Source organism: Vollenhovia emeryi, unplaced genomic scaffold (assembly GCF_000949405.1).
Source record: "Vollenhovia emeryi isolate VEMERY1.0 unplaced genomic scaffold, V.emery_V1.0 DF939127.1, whole genome shotgun sequence".
NCBI lineage: Eukaryota > Metazoa > Arthropoda > Insecta > Hymenoptera > Formicidae > Vollenhovia > Vollenhovia emeryi.
In genome coordinates this window covers 2,895,308-2,917,729 of record NW_011967239.1, presented here as the reverse complement: position 1 = coordinate 2,917,729, position 22,422 = coordinate 2,895,308, and the positions used below count along the sequence as shown (strand labels likewise).

Sequence of the window (22,422 nt, the reverse complement as noted above, 5' to 3'; positions counted from 1 at the left end):
CTTCACAAAACGCGTATCAGATATTGAAATTTCAAGCCTGTATAAAAAATAATATTTGCAGCGTGTCGAATCTGCCGAGTCGTCGGTTCGATAACATTTTTTTTTCATTGTTGTACTGTACTTGCATATTTTAACGCATATTTGCAGAGAAATCACCATTCCATTAACAATTTATGGCCGCGAAAAATGTCATTTCGCTCAAAATTCGCACGAACGAACGCTGACAAAGCCGTGCATTACGCGCATTACGCCGCACGTAAATTATTTTACCGAAGTCTACGCCAGAGTGATAATTTATCGGCGAGTGTTTCAGATTCCTTTCGAGAGCGAGGGACTTTCCGCGCAAAACCGGGTAATTTTAATCGCCGACTCGCGACGAGCGAAATAATACCGCTCGTTACTTGCTCGATTAAATTATTATCTTTACGCCGCAATTGGTCGGCCGCGGGACAGCGTGATAGCGCTGTCTTTGCATTAAATTGCGCCCGGTCGCCCGGATGGCCCGATAATTCATTTCCAGACGTATATTACGCGAAAGAGCAGGAACGAGTAACCCGCCCTGGCGCAAAAAGAGAAACTTAATTATGACTTCGGCCCCGCGGCGCCATTGTGCGGCGCACGATACGGGGCGTTGCGCTAAAAAACCCACGATATAACTTTACGCCGGCCCCTAGAAACTTGTCCCGCTAATACGGAACTCTTTATCCGCGGTGATTCTGGATAAAGGGAGCCCGGTCCGTTACGGGATCGAGCGGAAAAATTATCGGGACCGGCACCTATATCGCACGACAGCCGGGTTACAGATTACAGCGAAAACGGCTGGGTGTTAACGGGCGGGCAGAGTGGACGCGGCGCCTCGGCCGAGTCGAAAGAAAAAAAGGGGAAGTAAAATTGGAGCTTGGAGTAAATCATGGTTAAATAGGAAGCGTCAATCCTCCGTCACGTGTAAGCAAAATACGCGCCGAATTTAACAAGCGTTTCCAGAATTACGTCCTTTATTTCTACCCGCGCGCAAGTCCGCGCCTTGTGTTGTTTGCGAAAATAATTGTCGCCGTTTATGGAGTTTGCTCGCGCGTATACTTTCGCTCTTCAGCGCTTCGCGCGCCGCGTTGTATTTTCGAGCGTTTCTGCCTCTCGCTGTTTGCATTGAATTATGCCGGCTTTACGACGACGTCGTCGTACGCGCGTGTGTAATACGCGAAGGTAAATACGAGAAGAAAAGGCAGAACACGTAAGCTCGCGCGAGAGTTCTCTCTCTCGCTCTCTCGCTCTCACTCCCCCCCCCCCCCTCTCTCTCTTTCTCTCTCGCCGCCAAATTCTCGCCAATGCGCTTAAATGAGCGACAGGCAGCGAACGCCGGATGTAACGTTGATATTTCCCCTTAATTCCGAACAGTTTCACACGGCCCGAGGCTCGTTCCCACACCTAAATACGACATATACCTACACGGGGAAAAAATGCCGTTGAATTAAAAAGAATGAAGTTGCTTGTATTAAACGTTAACGTCACGGCCTGCCACAAACGTAAATAATTCACTCAACTGTATTTGCTATGGATTTTAATTGTAAGCACTGAACTAAATGTCCAGGTTATTAAGAAAACTGTCTGATGTTTTTCATTCATTAACAGAGGAAAGTTCCCTATTATGAGATAGCAGGGTTTCTGCTAAATTAACAGGCATCATCTTGGTTGGTTCCACCATGAATTTATTGCCCTTGGAGGGAAATCTGTTTAGTCCTTTCTGCAAAATGGATTCGTCGCATAGCAGATCGCTAGATCGTGTAATCGTAAAGAAAGACTTGCGATTGAATCTTCTTCTTCTTTCTCGAGTGTCAAGCTTAAAGCCTGTTTTATTCAGTTCGTTCTGGTACTTTGAGCAGTTGGTTTCACTTCATCTCCGGTAGGCTGCTAACCTGGCCGAAGAAAACCTCCAATCTGAAGGGCTACCCCCTAAAGGGGTACGTGTGGCAGGACATTCTCGGCGATTGCCACTTCCCTTCGGGACATTCCGAAAAAACCAGCGGTGCCCGTGGATTTGAAACTCGGATCTTTTCGTTCGTTTGTTTACTAAGCAGCGTACATTTCTCTGCGCCACACTCGCCACCCGATTGAGTTCGGACGTTGAAGACCTACCCTTCCTCCACTGATGTTGTTTCAACCATTTTATTTCAATTGCACTGATCTTGTTGACACATCATTTTTTTCCCGTGCGTAATTACATTTACAGTGAAACGTTTGATCCAAACTTTTTCCAAGCGGGTAAAGAACGCCACGAACAATACGTGAAAATATATGGGAATTTCAATTCCGTAGGATGATGAAATTCGAGATGCCCCCGCGGTTTAATGAGGGAACTTTATTGCGACGTGACGGTAGCGTGTCGTTGCGGGATTCCTTATACCGCCCTCGGTATGCCAGCGTGGAGATCCGCCGAAGATACCAGAGGGGTGCACGGCTGGCGATAGCTCGACGAGGGTGCGGCGCTGTGACGGCTGCATTGTTTCTTGCCGACGTTGCTGCACACAACGCAGCTGCATCGGCGGCTCTGCGGATTGCACTTAGCGTTTTCGCCGCGTTTCTTCCGCCGTCCCCGCCAATGGGGCGACCTCCGTCGAGTACGCTGTTCTTTCTCTCACCCTCTTTCTCTTGTCGCTTTATCCCTTCCGCTTCCTCCTCGCCGACCCTGCCGCCATTGACCGAAGCCGCGGAGGTCCAATAGAAGCCCATCCTGCAAGTTGTTCCGCGGATTTCCGCGAGTTCCAGGATGACTCGGGTGAAACGGAGGACGCGGCGGGGCAGGGCGAGGATAAATTTTCAAATGCGTTTCCGCAGGGAGAATCGAGGGGGCGAGGGGTGAGGAAAGTGAAGCGAGAGAAGGAGGAGCGATGCAAAGACGGCGCGCTCTCGATTCATCGCGTTTCGAGAGCAACATCGGCAGAATTTAATATCGAGCAACGAAAGTTTAATTAGTCGGAAGTTAGGAAATCGCGACTCGGCGGAATTCGCGCCGACAGACGGACAGGCGGGCAGACGGGCGGACGCCGAAGCGAAACGATACCCCGTCCACGCTGTGTTTATAAAACGCGGCGATGGCGAGTTGTAAAAAGGGGCGTTCAAGAAACGTCCTTACCGTACAACGTAATGAAGATTTCTCTCAATGGCGCTTAACTCGGTCGGATTATATGCGGACTTAAGGGGAAAAATTTAATTAAAACTTCGGGAAGATGTTTTTCAGGCATTTGAACGGCAAACAAGTTTGCAAAAGAATGATGCGCGCAACATTGCCCACTTTCATCGCCACGAGATGCCGCGATATGTTTTTTAAGCTACAGTTTGTTTTTCAGCTAAGTGTTTTAAAGCGAAATTGTCATCCGATCAATATTTAGAATAAATTAAGTCCAACAAAAATTAAAACGTTATTCCTTCGCGTACTTGGCCAAATGTTATTTAAGCTTATCGTCTAAGAATGGCTGCGAAACTTGCTACAATAGTCAAAAAGAGGCAGAAACGAACGAAAGTTTAGAGACGACGAGTTCGAAGCCATACTGTTCTATAGAATTATGGATGCCCCAGTTTGCAATGTAGTTTTAATACTAATTGCCAAATGCTTTCAACCGGGATTAATTGGATGTTTGATTTTCGTTGGAACGACAATTTTTCTACAATTTATTGTAAACGTCAAAATAAATTTTGCAGTTAGCCATATCGGGCTCGAAACGATGAATAAAATTGCATTATAAATCTGTTATGTATACATAAAATCTATCGGTATGCCGTATCTCTCTTATTTGTGTCATTAAATCATTTTTGCACGTATCGTGTTTTATTGTCTATAACCAACACATTAAAACGTAATGTACAGATGTGAAAATTAAAGCGTTTTAACGAAATACATACACGTGTTGTTTTTCTGCAGCGAGAGGAGAGACAAAAAGATCTTTTCCGCTACATTCTCCTTTAATTGCATATTATTTAACCAGCGTCTCCTTTGCGTTATCGCAAGACCCAAGTCCGTCTGTTTTTCTCTCAAATCAAGCCCGAGTCCGGACATAGTTCATCACGCGGAACTTATGCTGCAGAAGCTCGTCGTCTGTTCACGACGCGCTTACTTGGCTCGCAAAATTTTTCCGAATATTCCGCACGGAGCCGGGTCGTAAATAAAGGGGAATCGCGCAAGTTTCGCGTACCCGGCGGCGGACTGTTCGGGACCGCAATGTGAATTGCACACGGGATTTTGGCCGCTGTCTCCCAACCCGAGTCGGAGGAAAGCGTCGATTCGGCGTCGCGGCGCGCAGCGTACCAAGTTTTCCCTCGTTTTCTCCCTTACCCTCTCCCCTCCCGTCGTTCGCCCTCCCGCCCTCTCTATCGATGCAAAAAGACACCCCCGAGAGAACGAGATCACCTCGCCGACGAAAGCGGCGAAGATGCTAAACTCACCGGGAACTATTCGGCCGTCGAACTAATTTAACGCTCGGTTTAACAGGGCCGCCCGACCTGTCCTCGACTTGTTCCACTGCGATGCGAATCGCGGCCATAAAGGAGCCGTCGACTATCTCGATATGACTCTCGCTCTATCTCGCCAACCAACTTTCGGAGATCGAGCCCCGACATTATCGTCGATAGCTATAGATACCTTCCGGTACGCTTTAATTACGAGATCGCACGCCTCGTCTGCTTAACGAGGATTCACCGTAAATTTAACTTTCAGCGTTCTTCGTAAGTCTGGCAATCCTCGCGATGCGTTTCGGAAAAAAAGTTTCGTACGGTTTTTCAGTTTGGGAGCTTTTTGCTCGAAAAGCCGAACTGAAGGCCGAACTAAGAGCGTTGGAGAAATTCCAACGATCTTAATTAATGTACGCCCGGGTGCCAAATGGTATCTTTTTTCGAGCGAGATTTTCGTGACTCGCGTTAAATTAGATGTTACACGTTTTTCTCGGTTGGCCATGTATCAAATTATCTTGTTAACTGAAAAATTAAACGCAAAACCGTCGGCGAAATTTTTACTTTTAATTTGTATAAGATAGCGAGATGTAGAGAAATTAAACTCCTTACTCTTCGTCAGCTCCCCAAAATCTATGAAATAGAGAGATTTTAAACAGATTTTTAGGTTCTCTCGGTTAATTCTTGCGAGACTTGCAAACAGACGTGCTCTCAAAATTCCCCGCAAACATTTTTCTCCGACGAGACCAAAGTAAATATATGTCCGTGTGTCGGATCACTTTGGCGAAAAAGCCCGAGGCTACTAAGCATTGTAAAGTATCGAATGTTGGCGAGGACTAGATATTAAATTCCGTCCATTCGTTTGGCAAACAATCGTCCCGCAAAATATTCTCGAATGTCCTCGCGGACTAATTTTTCTTCGCGACAGAAACGCCGATTCTTAAAAGCAAGGTAAGCGTAAAAATTGCAGACGAATATCGATATCACGTCACACGATCGACGGCGTACTAAGCTGACGCTTCCCGCGCGTGGCCTATAAAAATTTTAGTTCTAAATGGCCCGCGATTCGCACAGCTGCACCGAGCCTTTTTTTAATGGTGCCACCGCTTCTCGCCTAAAAGGCTGCGCTTCTCTAAAATGCGGCGGCGAAGTGTTATAACTCCGACGTGTCTCTGGCACGAAAAGCAACGGAGGGAAGGGGCGAGAGGTCGCGAAAAATACGGGGGCGGATAATGGCCGTGTAGGTGATAGTAAAAAGAAGCGGAGGGACGCCGAACCGCGAAAACAAGACACTGACTCGACAAAGCGGCGCTAAGGCTCTTTCGTCCCGGCCCGGTGTCGATTTGCCATCAATTTCTCAGCTTTTACGTGCTCGCGGATAAGTTGCTTTCCACGGAATACATACAAAGTATTGCCTCTTAATCACTTAGTCTGGTATTAACAATGTAGGGGAGACCGGGGTTGGGAGTCATATTTTTTTTCTTAAAACTGTTTTGGGCGATTTTTATCAAAGCAATTTAAATAATTGCTACATATATCTGGCTAACTTCTTACACAAAAATCGTTGAGATAATAATAACCAATTAAGAGAAGACTGATGTTAAGTACAAAGGTAAATTTGTGACATCTTACCTCGCCTTAGAGACGGTTGTCACAGTGGTTGATTGTTACATGCAGATGCAACTGATTTATGATATAAGAATTTTACATCAAATTATTGTGGTACCGAGTATGTATGTACTTCGAAAATAATCATAAGAACTTAAACAAATACTCATGTACTTACGTGGTGAATAGTACGACGCTATAAAATTTACTTTGAACGCTACAAAACAGATCGCTACCTCTCCTTACGCCACGCCGCACACCGAGAGACCCATTTTGTTGAATGAAATGAAACAATTTGATTGAATCGCTTTGTTGACTGAATCGTTTAGTTGAATGTTGTGATGAATGAAAAAAAGGATTCTGCGCATGTTCGCTCAACCAAATTTCTGTCTTGATATAACCAAATTTTCCAACAAAATTTTTTTGCTGTATCAACTGAAAGATTTGTTTGCTCATATCCAAACAAGAAATTCAGTTGAGTCAACTAAATTTTGTTTCATTCAACAAAATGGGTCTCAGTGCAGCGAACTAGTTATAGTTCGCGGGGGGTACAGTGGTGTGCTCCTGCGTTCTTGTAACGTATTGCTAGGCGCTTTGCGCGATAGTTTTCCTGTTAAAACCCTTGTGACAACCATACCCGGTCCCCCCTACCTAAATATTGTTAGCTCATCGGTTTCGCTTCTTAAGCAGCAACACACGTTCAATTTCGTACAAAAAAGTCGTCTACAAATTCGCAACGAGACAATTGGAGCATCCCCAAGTATGCTTGGGTGAGGAGGTTTAGTGTAGCGACACTTGTGCGTTTCCGGAATTTTCTGCAACTCGTATCCGCGATACCTCTCAACTTCTCCAACGCACAAAGCGTTAATTTAACAGCGAGCGATAGGAAGCGAACAATATGCTCGTCCGACTCTCGTTCCCTTCCACCATCTTATCGGCTTGAACGCGTGCGGCCGAAATAGGCAAGACGGCGCACTCTCATCATTAGCCTCCCATTGTTCCGTAGTTCTCATCCGCGTTCGACCCATTTTATGCCTTATCAGTCAGCATCTCCACGGCGCGCTGGGTGAAGCACGCCGGCGTAACTACCGAGTTCTCGTGACGAGATCGTCAGACGCCCTTTGTGCCGCCACTCCGAACGATTTCAATAAACGCCTTATACCGCAATGACTTCGGCCGAATAAACAAAATAAGCGACAATGAGTCACTCGTATCGTAAATCAATCGGAGCATCGCTACGGTAAAGCCTCGAACCGCGTATTTAATTTTAAGGTGTAAGCAACGGTCCGAAGATCGGCAGTTAACTTGTGACGTCGGGAAGACACGGTCCAAGCAAATTTCCGGGTGAAATGAGAGACTCTCGCGTTAAAAGTAATTTTTCCCGCGAGAGGAATATTTAATCAGCTCGGAGAAATTAGGCGATTTTCTCGAATCCATTCGCATGCGACATCGCAGGCGCAGCCCGCCGCTGTACCTTTCAAATACCGAGCATATTTCCGACGATGTCGGTGCATTTGGTTCAACGGGCCGGCAGAAATATCGCCGGCGAACATTTCGGCCATTAGCATTTCGGACATTCATGATTTATTCATGAAGAAAGCGCCACGTGCGACCGGAGGCCGACGAGGAGGCCAAACGACCAAACCGGAGGTCGGCGGCGTGCGGGAAATGTGCAACAATGCATCCGCGATTCGCTATGTGCGGAGGGGCAAGCGTGAGAGAGCCGTGTATAAACGTGTTTAGTTAAGTAGATGCATAAAACGTGGGGGATATCCCGCGGCCGGGCATCCCCGAGAAATGCTGCGGATGAACGGCCGCTCACGTACAGGGTGGATCACAATTATGCCGCCGGAACGTTTCGCCCCGAACACGTGAAACGTAACGGGCATAAGGGATTAGCGAGATGTAAGAGATCGCTGCGGGAATGTTTATGCATGGGCCGTGAGCGCCGCGGAAGGCGCGCATTTGCATTCTTTTAGGATTTTTCGAGAGAGAGAGAAAAAGAAATGAAATATCCTTTTTAGAAAATTTGGAAATATTGAGTCTCGCACGGAGAAAAGGGGATGCTGCGAGATATGAAATTTTCTGCACAAGAAAATAACTATTGCTTGTAATGTATACAACATATAAATGTAAAATCTCATTTTAAGATGAATGGCAGCTAATGAGCTGCGCGAAAGTAAGAAAGACTAAGATCATTATCGGGACTTGTTTTAGTCGGCATCGTCCGTTGGAATATTCCTGCTGAAAAACTGCTACCATTAGGCGCGCTAATTACTGCATAATTAATGCGCCATTATTGCGCAGACGGGCTTTTACGTGCTTGTCGTTAGCTCCGCATTTTCCTCACCTCAACCTTGCGGCAATCTCGGATCTCGCTCGGTATCGAGAGAGGATTCCCGGACTTCCACTCGAAGAGATACGAGCTGACGGACTTACGGACGAGGACTTACCGGTAACCACGAGCCGGGCGTACGAGGAACTTTCCACAGTGTCACCGGTGACGTGGTGCACAGTGCGGCACCGATAGGTCGAGTGAGCATCGGCGGGAGTCACCGAGAAGATGAGCAGCTCTCCGGTGGGCAGCATGTGGTGCTTCTCGCCTGCGAACAGACACAGCAACAGTGTCAGCGATCCCGCTCGGGAGGGAAAGAAAAATGTGGCTGCCATAGCTAGAAACTGCATGTGGCAACTAAATTTCGATTGTAAAATATGGACAGCTAATATTGAATCGAGACAGCTAAATATTTTGCTACCGCGCCTATTGTATTATGTACAAACCGTTTGCTGTGGTTTACAAATTTATAGTTACGGCAGCGAGATATTTTTAGCAGACCACGATTAGCTACCATAGCGAAAATTCGACTATAATCTCGCCAATGTATTTGAGGCAGAAGATTTCTCTTCGCGAAAATTTAAGCCGAAGCGGCGACGAGATAATTATATTCTATTCGATTTTGTAAACGATGAATTAGGTGAACGACACAGAATTATCTCACAGTTAATTTTACAATAAATTAAAGCGCTACGTGTGTTTCGTATAATTAAATTAATATATTGACGTATTATAATAGAATGATTCTATAGAGCGTGCGTACACCTGTACAATTGTTAAAGATGATTCAGAAATTCGGAGGGAGAATTATTTTCAAATTCGCCCCGACCTGCTTTCCCCTCCCTCGAAAATGCGACGTGAACTCCACGAAACACTCAGCGTGACGCATTTTTCATCGACTCGACTCGCTCATTCTCTCCCCCGCATTTCACGGCTGTCGTCTCCGTCGGGCTTCCATTAATATGGAAATTTCTTTAATGGAAAAGTGCACAGGTGAATCTCGCGCGCGGAAGCGGCCGGCTATAAAAATTGCGTCGCGAGGAACAATAGTAGCCGCGGAGAAAATGATTCGCGACTGGAACCCCCGTAATAAAGGGGGCCGCCTCTGTTTAAGCGATCCTGCGTGAAACGAACGATCAGCAGCGGGACCAGGCTCGACGCGCTGGAACGCAAAAAGGAGGAGTATCGGCGCGGGTGAGAATCGATACTCGTAAAAATTCGAGCGTAACCGCTGGACGGCGAGAGCGTGCCCGCTGGCGCACTCGGTGGCTTAAAACGATGCCTTGCTGAAAAAAAAAAAGATTAACGCCTCTCGAGTGAATTCCGCTGACGATCGTTGTTGCACGCGCTCGTGCCTCCCATCGCGTCCCGGAGGATGAAGCCTCGAAAAAATTATTTGAAGAGTATTTAAAATCTCTTCAAATAATTTGGTCAAAGCTTCGTCCGACACACTGATCCACACCTCCCTCTATCAAATGTGCAACAATGTTGCGTTTCTTGTTGAAATTATGAAGAGACTGGATCACGAATTTTCATTTATTCGATTCGTGTCCATTATTAATCATTTTGACGCAGATATTACGGTTGTTCGTTCTATTTGCAACACCAATTGTAAGAAGCAGATTAATCTCTTATTGCAGCAATGAATATTTCAATAATGAATTGGTAATTAACGCGCTGTGCACACAAAATAGACACGCAAATATATTGTATTTCCTTCTTGCCGTCCCTTTTCGTCTCTGTCTCTCTCTTTTTCTCTATTAATGCAGCTGTCCGTTATATTTTACAAATAAATGGCACACGTTTGCACGTGGCAAAATATAAATGCAGTCAATAGCGTGTTGTTCGGATCAATAGTCTGAAAAACGCGCGTAAAAGCATCCAACAAACACACATGGGTTTATTTTGCGCATTTACAGAGTAAAATTATCACGCGTCGTCCTCGCTGCAGAGTTTACGTGCAAATAGGAACGTCAGAAATACAGAATAATCATTTTCTACCTTAACGGGATCGTTAATTAACCGCATTTTTTACAAGTTGCTTAATTTTCAAGATACAATTTGCATTTTTAAACGCGCGCTGCTAACGGAGGATACCGGAACAAAATTTTCATTCCAGAGAGTTCTAGGTACGGAAAACATGTTTATTATCGAACTTTGCGAAAGCGTAGGATATGCAACGTATTACAAATATTGCAATAACGTTCGGACAATCGCGCCGATTATTAAACGTGCGCTATATTAATCGTAATTAATATCGCGAAATTTCATTAATTAGATAGGAAAAGAGATAGAAACGAGAGAGAGAGAGAGAGAGGGGGGGAGGGAGAGAGGAAAAGGGAGGGGAGAGAGAGAGAGGGGGGGGACATAGTAATGAATTAATTTCCTGGCCGACGTGGTTCAACAGTCGATAGAACAGTCGGAGTTGAATGCAGGTGCACCGACGTCGAATACTCGACACGCAACGAGCGTTAATCAAACCCCGTAGGAATGTAATGGGCCTATATCGTGAAAGGCCGACCCTCCGAAAGCTCTCCGAGGAGAGTTTTCAGTTATCTTTCTCGAAATGACGATCGCACTAACGGGCCACTTCACTCTCGCCCTCCCTCGTTCCACCGATCCTGCACATTCGATATCCCGCATTATGGGGATTAATCAAAGCGGGCAACGCGAAGAGCACTTCGTTATTGGAAAATTTTAATTTCCTCGGTAAACAATGCACGGAATGTAGAGGTTACCGATGCGCATTTTGCCTGTACAATGTTTTTCTGCGATAAATAAAATTTATATTACACCCACCTCTGCGCCAATTTTATTTGCCCCGGTAAATAGAATCGTCCCGTAGGTATCGGCGTAAGAGTGTAGCATCCTTAATTCAAATTCGCGGAGGCCGCACAGTGACGCGCCTTGTCAGCAATCTATACGAAATCATTACGTGGTTCACTAATGTGCAAGGTTTTTTTTTTCGTTAATTACTGTTGCACCTCGGAAACTGTACTTGCCGGGACACTTTAGGAATTTCTACGTTAAATAATACCGACGACACTTTCCGGTTGAAATTTCTCGCGAAGAGGAAGAGCGGTTCTTTCACTCTGAAGAAATACGCCTTGGTGATTCGATGCCCGGCTTCGCATCTGCGACTTTTACTTCTACGTCGCGCGCGCGTTTACAGCATCCAAATGAACATCCTTTCGCATCGCGCGCGACGCGATTTAGAAACCTAGCGGACGGAAACGCGCGGTAAATGAGAGCCGTGTGCAATCATTCTCTTTTTCCCCTCGAGCCGGAACTTCACCGCGGTCGTGATTACTCGTATTTTTTCCGCGGCCGCGCTCGGGGAAGACGCGTGTGTACGTGCGCGCGTGTGTAAGCGCGCGCGCGTATATCACGGCGGCGCGCCGCGGCGTTTTCCACGTCCGTAAGCATGTCGGCCGCGTGCACGCGTGACTCCGTGGAAAAATGCATCGCGCGAGAAATGCCTCGCAGGTGTCCCACCCCTTCGCGCCCTCGCCCGGTTTCTCTCTCGTCCCTTCGGCCACCGCGCCCCTTGCCTCCCTCGTGTCTACGACGTTCGAACGAGTGCATTTTCCGCCGATGCACATCCGCGTCCGCGACGCGCCGCGCCGCGCCGCGCCGGCAATGTCAATATTTCGTTGTAGGCGCCGCGAGCATCCCCGCGTCCGCGCGTGCACGTTTATAACGGGGGAAATTGCGCGGGATTCCAGCCGTTGAAATGCGTCGGGAGGAGGAGGGAGGGGCGAGGGTGCGGGGTGCGGGGGGGAGGGGGAGGGAGGGTGCGAGCAGGAATGCACGTAAGTCTGGTTACCTTAAGATCGGCTCGCGCGGTGCAATGGCGGTGCATACCGCCGGCGCCCGCCGGCTGCATACGACGATGAATGCCGGCCGTATTGCCGCCGTGCGAGGGTGAAAGGGGTAAGAGAAATGGATGGGCATCCCACGGTAAAGGAAAGGCGGCGGGAGATGGAGGGAGGAAGCAATGAATCGATTGTAATAAAAATAACTCGAGCGCGAGGGATTCTTCGGCGTTTTGTCCGCTCATTGTGCGCCGCGCCGGGATGATTATGCGCGGCGATCATGCCAGCGGCCACGGGAAATAGTTGGCATACTCAACCGGGGTTCAAAGTACGGGCGTAGGGACGTTAGAATTTATTTCGAGCCCGTTTGACAGTCGACTGTGGCCAACGATTAAACGCGCGTCGTGCAAAGGCGCCGGTTTTATTGATAAAAGTTTCTACCTTCAACTCTTTAAAAGTCAATGAGTGAATTATCACTGAAAACAGTGAATAATCACTGATTTGCGGTTATAAGTATTTCACTGCATATATCAATGACTATTCGCTGTTTCCAGTAATAATTCATTGATCAATTTATATAGAAAGAAGAGAATCTGATGATGCAAAATTAATTGTTATTGTCCTTCGTCTTTCGATAAGAGGCTAGTTGAAATTTTAACTATTATTACTTTTGTACAACAAAATATGTGAGAAATTCATTACTGTATACTAATTAGAGATTGCAAGTACACATTTTATATGTTGAAAATAATATTTTTTAAATATTAAAGTCTTTTTAAGAATTTACGTATTTTATTTATAACGTATGCGTATGTGTACGAATGAAAAAATATCTTATTTATGAATGTACGCATAAAAGATTATCGGTAATAAAAACTGCTAGTAGAAATAGCTATGTCATGACTGATTAAGCGTAGATATAAACTACTTGTCCGTCCGGCATGCAGAAAATAATTGCGAGGTAAATAAGTAATATAATATTTTAACACAATTTTACGGTTAACCAACTGCTTTATTAAATAATTAAAAAGCATCATCTGGGCAAATAAAAACTGACGAAATTTGATATCTATTTCTGTAATTACATTACGTTCCTTTCGTATCGTTGCACCATGACATTAATGATATCTATGCAAATATCTTTTTTCGCGCAATTTCGTGACGCATCAATTCCGTTAAATATGAAATCTCGTTACTAATAAAATTCACGTAAATCACAATTAAAATTCGTGCAGTTTACACGATCAACACTAATTAAATTAACGTCAGAGGATATTTACCGGTATTTAAAGATGAAAGGGGTAGAGAAACTTTGCCATGACCAACTTTGATCCCCATTCATCAGTGAGGCTTTAATGCAGCTATGATATTCATGCGCGATCACAATTTCGCGCTAATAAATGTAATGGGCCGTGTTTAGGAGTTCACGAATCGCGATAAACCGCCGCGAACTCTTGATGAAACGCCGGCGGCAGCCAGGGGTCGTCCGTTTGACGGAGCAGCGATCTATTCGACATCGCAAGAGCTGCGTGAATGCTTTTTGAATAATACGGTCGAATGAACACCGAGTGAACACGAGTGTGTCGGCGCATAACAAACCGAAGAGACTAGACGTACTGAAATGAAGAAAGCAAAGGCACTGCCGCCGATCTAATCGGCATAACGAGAACGCGAGATCCCTTTCGATCGCGAATCTGCGAAAGGAGATAACGTAAAATAGAACGGGAATGCACGTCACAAGTAAAATGGTTTTTACTACAAAATCCACGAATTACAGATATGAATGTGAAATTTTCCGTCGAATAAATTAGTAGTTTATATCCGCATATGGTCAGCCGCAGCAGTTCTATTACCATCTCTTATTAGCGATAATATTTTATGTATTTATATTGAATAAATGAAAATATTCTTTATGCGCACATTACAAATAAACGGCGCAAGTTCTTAAAAACGTTGCAATATTAATAAAAAATTACCGTTTTGCCGATATGTGGGCGAAATTCATACGGTATATAAATTCGAGCTCTTCTCACAGCGATATCGATGGTTAAAAATTTTGAGTATCCGCGATTTCTCGAGATGTTAATTAATTCGAAACGTTTATAATGCAAAGAGTTCAAATTGAAAATGTAACATAAAAAAAACTGCAGTCGCGAACGCCGCTTTCGAGAGCGAAAAAGAAATTCAATTACAAATTGTGATTGTTTAATACAATTCTAAGAGTTAATATAAAAAATATTAGAATTATACATGAATAAAAAATATAAATTTGCAATTTTCTATATAAATACTTTATATTATTATATAGTTGTGCATTCATATTGTATAATTTTTCGATGCTCTCGCGAGTGAGAAACAGTCGAAATCTGAAATTGAATTATCTACAATTGTGCTCTCTAAAAGTTAATCGATGGATTATCACCGTGAATCAGTGAATATTCACTGATTCACGGTGATAATGCACTGATTGACTTTTAGAGTACGTCGCATTAAACGTACTCTGCCCTCGTATCTATACGTATGCAGTGACGTAATGTGTCTATTCGATATATCTCTCACACCGGCGCGGGTAACCCTGTCGAGCGTTAATCAGCTTAAATGCAAGTTTAATCAACAAGTGTATCAGAACTTATGGCCATTTGCGTTGCTCTAATATCCGAGGGGATAATGCCGGTTAATGGCTACTGCATCTTCCGCTTTGTATATGACATAACGCTACGGGATTCCGTGTAAATAATAAATTGCAGTATTGCAACTTTCAAATTTTATCACCAAAACATTCTCCTGGGATCCACACGTCGTTTTACTTCAATCTAAGACTTTTTATTCCCTAATTATTGCATTCATTTCTTCATTTTTTGAAATTCATCACAACTGTCCTAGAAATATCAATTAAGGGTGAACGAGGGGACTGAAATGCCCCGACGGATGCGAAAGGGAGCGCGACAGAAGAGACGAGGACTACAATTTCCTTCGTAATGGCGGCCTCGGCCTGAGCGTGGATGATTTATGTATACGCCGATTATTACCGAAATATATCTCGCGCGCTGGATTTATTCCGGCCGCGAGTGGATTCTCTCTGGAGTGTCGTGTACGAAACACGAATCCGCGGATTTTTAAGGAAAGTTCGTTCCGTTCCCACGTGCGTCATTCGTCACTCGTGGGAACTGCGGTAAATCGACCTCGAGTCCGCGAGAATTGCTTTATTCCAGCGATCTTTGTCAACGCGCGCGCTTTCGCGGTCATCTCGTTACATAAGATTGAATATGAGACAGCAAGTCAGAAACATTAGAGAGGCGATTACGTATTTTCGGTAAGAAGTCGCCAGTCTCCGCGGAGTCAGGGGATCCTAAAGCCGTCTGTTTTATCGACACTCTTTGTTAGAAGTAATCTTTTAATTGGCTTTATAGAAATGCAAAACTCTTTTACGGAATTAATGTACGCGGCAAAATTTAGACTATGCTAGTCGACTTTATATAAAAAACGAAAAAAAATTTTACTAATTTTTGATACAATTGACGACAATATTTGCTTGATAAAAGAATTCTACAATAAATATATACAAAATGAGACCAGTATACTCTAGGGACAATGTATAAGAACAATATCGTGCAATTAGAACTAAGATTAACAGCCTAGAAAAATAAGATTACTTCTAATAAACGCAAGTCCAGAAATCCAAGTCTAGGAGAAGAGAAAAGGAGCAGCAGACTTTTTCGAAAGAAGTCACTGACAAACTGTCAGATTGTCGGTAAAGTCATGGTGTTAACGATGCTAGAATTCGATCGAAAATCTCGGCCTGAGCAATGTGTAGCTAATAAAATTGCTGCGTTTTCGTAAAAGTTGCAAATTGATTGGCTATAAATTTCTCGGACCGAGTAGAAATTGGGATTAAAAATGTTGATAATTGACTTGTTTTGATTCCGTCTCGTATCTTCTCGACACCGCTCGAGTTCGCCAGCGGCTTTAGGATCCCCCGATTAAAGAAAATTATGTTACGCCATTCATTTCTCCGGACGTCAAGGCATTCTTCGTCATATTCGCCGTGCTGCCTTATGCGGGGCAGGCGCAATTACTTCTTTCATGACTTTCACCGGAATGCCGGTAAGTGCGCCACTTTGCCTCCCTGTCCGCGACTTATTGCGACTTCGCTTAAGTTCGCCCGGGACAAAGTACGCAAACTTTCGTTTTACGGGGGTTTAAAATAGGGACGTTGTCAAATTGCGTTTCGCCGGGCTAATTTTTCAAGCGGACGGCGCCGATGAAGTTCCAAATGCCGGTGATAACTTCCCGAATGCTGTTACGATTAACAGGGCGAGCAGAGGGCCGCCCCGTCGAATGTTAATGCTACACGTCGGAATGCTTTAAGGAATAATACGAGAGTGACTTCGGGGCGGTATCGGAAATACACGCGAATCAAATTATTCGCGCCTTGTCCCGCTTCGGCACAAAGTGCATTATAAACTTATAAACTAGATTTAATAAACTATACGCGGAATTTATAGCTTGTTCCGCTTAAATATCCAGCGCTGAAGAGAGGAAAAAGTTGACTTTAGAATTCACGAGTTTAGTCTCGCGCGCTTTTACTTGATGAAAAATCCAAGATGATTACTTTTGCTTTACTTGAAAGGGGATTTCAGGACGCGGCGAAAGAGTAGTGGACGAAAGCACGGCTGTTATCACTATACGTATTATTCAGCTATCTTTTGCAAGCTTATCCCCGTGCGGAGAAAGAGAGAGGCATCCCTACTGGCTTACATATGAAAAATTTAGACGCTTATCGATAGTACTCGTGTCGAATACTCGCGCGTGCAATGATATCACGTATTATCCTACTGGGAGAGGATAATATCTCGCGAGTAAGGCAGAATAATTATCCGATTCATCTCGTTATAAATGTACATGTGCGATGGCTTATTTCGATCGTAAAAAATACACACTTTGAAGCAAACGGAAAATAATGATAGAAAAATTTTACCTTAGGGATCGTCGTGGGCATTTCTTCTATACAAACGATGGTTACTTTTCTTTTAAATAGCATTCGGGTAAATAAACGTTTTTCTCTAGGTGGAAAAAATACATGTGAATTCTATGATCACAAACTGTATTCCCCAAGGCAAACATATTTGAGTTGTTATCAGGTGTACAGCGGAGAATGATCGCGGTAAGAATCAAGCACGATGAAGAGACATGTAAGTAAGAGCGAAGAAGGAAACAAAAGCTGCTTAAGATAGCGGTTTTACAGGAAAATAAGAAAGTGCACCGTAAATGCAAAGCGGAAGGTACTTTTAGTGAACGCGGAGACGAGTACTTCTGGCAAATTTTCACCTCCACTAAACATCCTGATGTTTATAATTTAAACTGGAAAATTTAACAAAAACACAGCGCACACGCGAGAGAAACAGCTGCCACATAAATTAAATAGAAAAATAATGAAATAATTCAATACACTTTTCCTACTGTTTTTGTACAATGAATTAATATTACTGCTATTTGCTGCATTATTTGTTAAAAAGCTCATTTCGCTATTGTCGCAACGTATGTCGCTCTGTCACGACAATTTAGTACAGTACAGTTAAATGCTCTTTTCAAAGATAATGCAATATTGTTTATGTGTACTTTGTCCCTTAAAAATTTTGCCAAGCAACATAATGGATGTGTATTCATTAAACGGGGCAAGCTATGAAAAAATAAAAATGTTACGCTCGAGGTAAAAATGAGTAAAAAGCGAGGAGATAATAATGGTGTCATAACACGGACGCTGCGATGCAACGCGGTTCGGTGTTTCCGTCGGCGATAGTCAGCGTCAGCGTCATAAAAGAATTTGTATCGTACTTGAACCTCCCGGCTCGATAATTACGATATAAATTACGCGTTGCAAAATCTACTGCGGAATACTGCGTAATCGCATTAAATGCAAAACGACAGCGTCGATTCCATGTGAATGAGATTTATCACATCCGTAAAAGATCGGGGGTCCCCCCCGCCGTCATTCTCCGTTTCTCATTAAATACACATTACGACACCTGGTAACACAACAGTGGCGTGATTGCTTAACGTTCCAACAAACGCAGATAATTCCGCGATGACTCGCGCTGCAATATTCATGCCAATAATTATTACGAAATATGTAAAGGCGGAGTTTGAGCTCCGGTCTGGCCTTTTTCGCATGCTACTACTGAATGCGCATTTGCGAAGTGGTCGCAGACAAATGAGCGAGACGTCGGGGCGGCTGCTGCGGCGAGGATAGTTCGACGTTTCCATAGACAAGCAGCCCGAGCTAATTTGCATTGCGGTGGAACGTTTCGTGTTGGAGTTGGCTGCATCCGGGTAGTCATCCACCGGCACTTCATGTCGACTCGCGAAACGTCGATACACCCGGTATGCGTCGCTCGCGGCGTACGCGAAACTAATAACCGGGCAGAGTGTTTCAAGAGAATAATCTGCTGCTCAGTTACGCTGCTCCTTAGACGACGACTGTGTTCGACGTAATAACGAACAAACGCTTTTGTGCCCGCGTGCGTATATCAAAAGGGCCCGCCATATATCTTTTTTCGGGGGGCTATGGAATTAAACTTTTGGCTACAGATAAAAAGATATCTATATCATATATCTCTCGCGTTTGAAAAGTTTACAAGTTCCTAAGTCGGAGGGTCAAAGCGCCCGCAATGGTCACGATAACGTCAAGTTTCGCACAGTCCCGAGTTAATTATTAATTCTCCGTAATCTAGATGGTCGCGTTAACATGATCTTAGCATACTCGTGACTACCGATCGCAGTATTTTAGCTTCGCGCCGTTATTTTTCAAAAGCCGATCATTTCGACGGAGACGGATAAACGAGCCGGCGATTTAATCGCGGGATTAATCCACCGCGGAAATCTCTCGCGGGAGGAGACGGCGAGCTCCTCTCCCTCGTTTAAATCTAACGCGAGTGCAGACGCGGGCTCGCGCGACTGTTTCCGAAGACGATTAAACTTCATAAGCGGACCGTTCCTTACGTCCGTCGGGCAGGCGACAAATCCTCGGATTAAATCAAACGCGATTCGCGTCTCGCGCAGTCCGGAGAGAGGAAAATCCAATCCTGGCAAGCGGGAAAGGCGAGATTCTAAAGGCGCGCGCGGAGGTACCTGCCTCTCTAAATGGAAAACGAATCACTCGGAAAACTTTCGGTACGCGGGGCGTCGAACAGGTCGGGCGTGCCGGCGCGAGCAAGTTCGCCGTTTATTCGCCGGGCTATAATTTATCGCGGGGGTAGATGCGCGTCGGTGAATTCGAGGCAAATTTTTCGACCGGGGGCGGGAGAGACTCTCGCGTTCATGCCACGCACGTGGCGACCTGAAAAGCCGCGTAGTAGCGATCGAAATACGACGAGAATGCGTCACGTTTCGCCGTCGCGTCCTCATCCTCTCCCAAGTGAGCCGGCACGAGATCTCGCGCGACGGTGGGGGCCCACAATACCTCCATTATGACGCGAGGAAAACGAATTTCGAAAAGTTTCTATGATGCATCAGGTGCTTGACTTCTCGCTGGCTTCGGGGAACGAAATTGCACACGCGGTTGAATTTGTTCCGCGAAAATTCGTTCGTTTTTCGATAAACTCATAGAGAGCCTCGTCCGAAAGAAAGTTATTTATAGCGCCAGCCAAAAATTATGTCTACAGGATTGATGACTTTACGAATAGCCAGACTCGACTTTTCTAGCTGCTACAGCTCCGGCTGCGCTTTAGATGTAGTTTTTTCATTTTGTGCTTTCTTTCATTTTCCCTCACACGTGAACAGAAAGATACACGGGCAGAATTTTCTCTTAAAATTTACCCTGTAAATCGTAGGACAACGTGGCATTTTGAAGAACTTTGTGAATTTTCTGAAATTTCACCACACATTTTACTGGTAAAATGTATACCAAGTATAATTATTGGTAAAGTGTATGGTAGAATTTCAAAAAACTCTCATAAAATTCTTCAAAATGCCGTGTTGTCTCACGATCACACGATTTTCGGGACAAATTTTAGGAGAAAATTCCCTCCGTGTAGATTTATCTTCATTGACAAAATTATCAACGGAATATTTCCAGCTGTTGGAGCTTGTGTTCCACAGTGAAGCTAATTCATTTACATCCATGCTGTCGCGTGTCAAATTGCCTTTGTCGTTTGAATGCAACACGATAATTCAATCGGCATAAGGCGTGTTTCCGGATTAAAAGTTTATGAGCGGGCGAATTATGGAGTTTCAGTCTAAGGAATGTCGCTTATGCGCGGTGCACAGCTGACGCAAAACCATCGGGAGATATTAGCTATAAGATCAGCTATAAGATTAGCCATAAAATAAGTGACATAAAAAACCGTTTCGCTTTGGAAAAAAGATGAGGGTTTTATCCCCGCTATTTTGTGCACAACGTTATGTATCTGCGCTACTGGTATTCGTTATGTCGCGATTTATTTATCTATTACGTGGAACGACGAGAACGTTCGTTGTGACGTGTGTACGTACGCGGACTCTCGAATCGCTCCCTCAGACTCTAATTAATTGGACTGATGACTGGACCGACGCGTGACACTTGCACGTGCATTTCACGTTCGATACACGTGACTCGTGCGAATAAAAGAAAAAATTTACCCTGTTATATTTGTTAATCAGATTTCTCGTACACCGCGTTAGTCGAAAAACTGTATATTCATCGGACAAAAATAATTATACTTTTAATCGTTAACGAAGAAAGAAACGTGTTATTAAATTTTCTCTTAAACAGACGTTACTAGAAGAAAGATCTTAAAATAAGAAGCAAGATGCACGGAGATGAAATATTTCTAGGTGGTCGAAATAACGCCACGAGATGATCAATGAGTCAAAAGATGTCAGAGAGCGGAGGGAGAAATCGAGTTTCATTTCTCCAATTTTTCGCCGAGAGTAGAGACGTGTGTAGATGATATTTCGCTCTCACGTAAGCGAGTCATGTACGCTTATAATTACACTCACCGCTCTCCGCGGACGGGTAAATATTGAAGGCCGAATCCTTCAGCCAGGATGTGACCGCGACGTACTCTTTGACGAAGGCCGGTATCTCGCACCTGAGCACTCCTGTGTTACCCGCCAGAACGTAGGCGTCCCGTACTTGTACCTCGTACTTCTGGCGTACCACTGAAAGAGAAAAGTTACGGCCGTTTGAGCGTGGAATAAAATACTGGAAGGGAGTGCGAGGGATGGATCGCCATATCGCTCTCTCCGCGACGAAGACTCTCGGGCACAATGAAAAAATATAGAGAAGAGAGAGAGGGAGCAGGAGGGGGGGGGGAAAAGGTTATATTGTCGCGAAACAGGATGTCGTATTCCCGAGAATAATACCGCCGGAAAAATGGAAAAGAACGGCGCCGGAAGAGGGGAGCCTCCTCCCTTTCGACGCGCAGCAAGATCGCGACGTTTCATTTCGTTCGGGATTCGGCGTTTCAATCCTGACGATTTTGGCGATACCGGGCAGACTCGGTCTGCGAGAACCTCCGGCGAAATTTTCCCTTCATCGCGACGGATCGCGATGCACGTTAATCCCTCCCCGCAGAGGAGCGGACGAAGATGAGGAAGCAGAGGCTCGGATATGACGGTTTAAGGAGACGGTAGGAGTGGTATATGTCGCCCGACGATATATCGGTGCCGCTCTATAAGCAATGTCGTATTCGAGTGATGAATATTCCTCTTCCGGCGAGCTTCCGCGATCGGAGGATGACCGTTTCTGCTCTGTCCGCATGATTAATAATACCGCCTGTTTCGCGCGACAAGCGTTCTTCGGCGCAGCTAGAATCGATTTCGGTTAAATTTATCCCAGAATTGCCGGCGAATTGCGAGTTGAAAGACAAAAGATATAAACTAGAAGCTCTTACTACAAATACTAGTAAGTCGACTATTTCTAATTTGAATACTTAGACAGCCTGAGTGGTCGAATTGGCGAGACGCCTAGAGAGTAAGGGAATTAAGTCCAGGTTCAAACCCTGGCTGAGGTAATATTTTTCGCAATAATTATCTGTACGGTCGGTTAATTAATAATTGGGGCCAGCTGAGGTCGAATGAAATTTGGAATTTTACTATTGATACTGGCAATTGGAAGAAACTAATCTTTAAATATTTAGCTTTGCAAGATATAACAAAAGATATTTAAGGGGGACAAACCTATATGAAATAGCGTGCGAGCGTTAATGAATTTGAGATGCGGTAACTTGGAGGCAGATAATAAAT

General features: G+C 44.7%; 1 protein-coding gene across 5 annotated transcripts in view; it reads right to left on the bottom strand.

Moving 5' to 3' along the window:
- LOC105568877 (Down syndrome cell adhesion molecule-like protein Dscam2) overlaps positions 1 to 22,422 on the bottom strand; it is a 179,948-nt gene that overhangs the window by 62,204 nt on the left and 95,322 nt on the right. For all 5 annotated transcript variants that reach the window (XM_012024883.1, XM_012024885.1, XM_012024886.1 and 2 more), the window contains exons 4-5: positions 21,175 to 21,336; positions 8,502 to 8,651 (exon numbers count right to left, since the gene is read on the bottom strand). In XM_012024883.1, the coding sequence (XP_011880273.1) occupies positions 8,502 to 8,651; positions 21,175 to 21,336 (312 nt within the window). The remainder of the gene's footprint in view (positions 1 to 8,501; positions 8,652 to 21,174; positions 21,337 to 22,422) is intronic.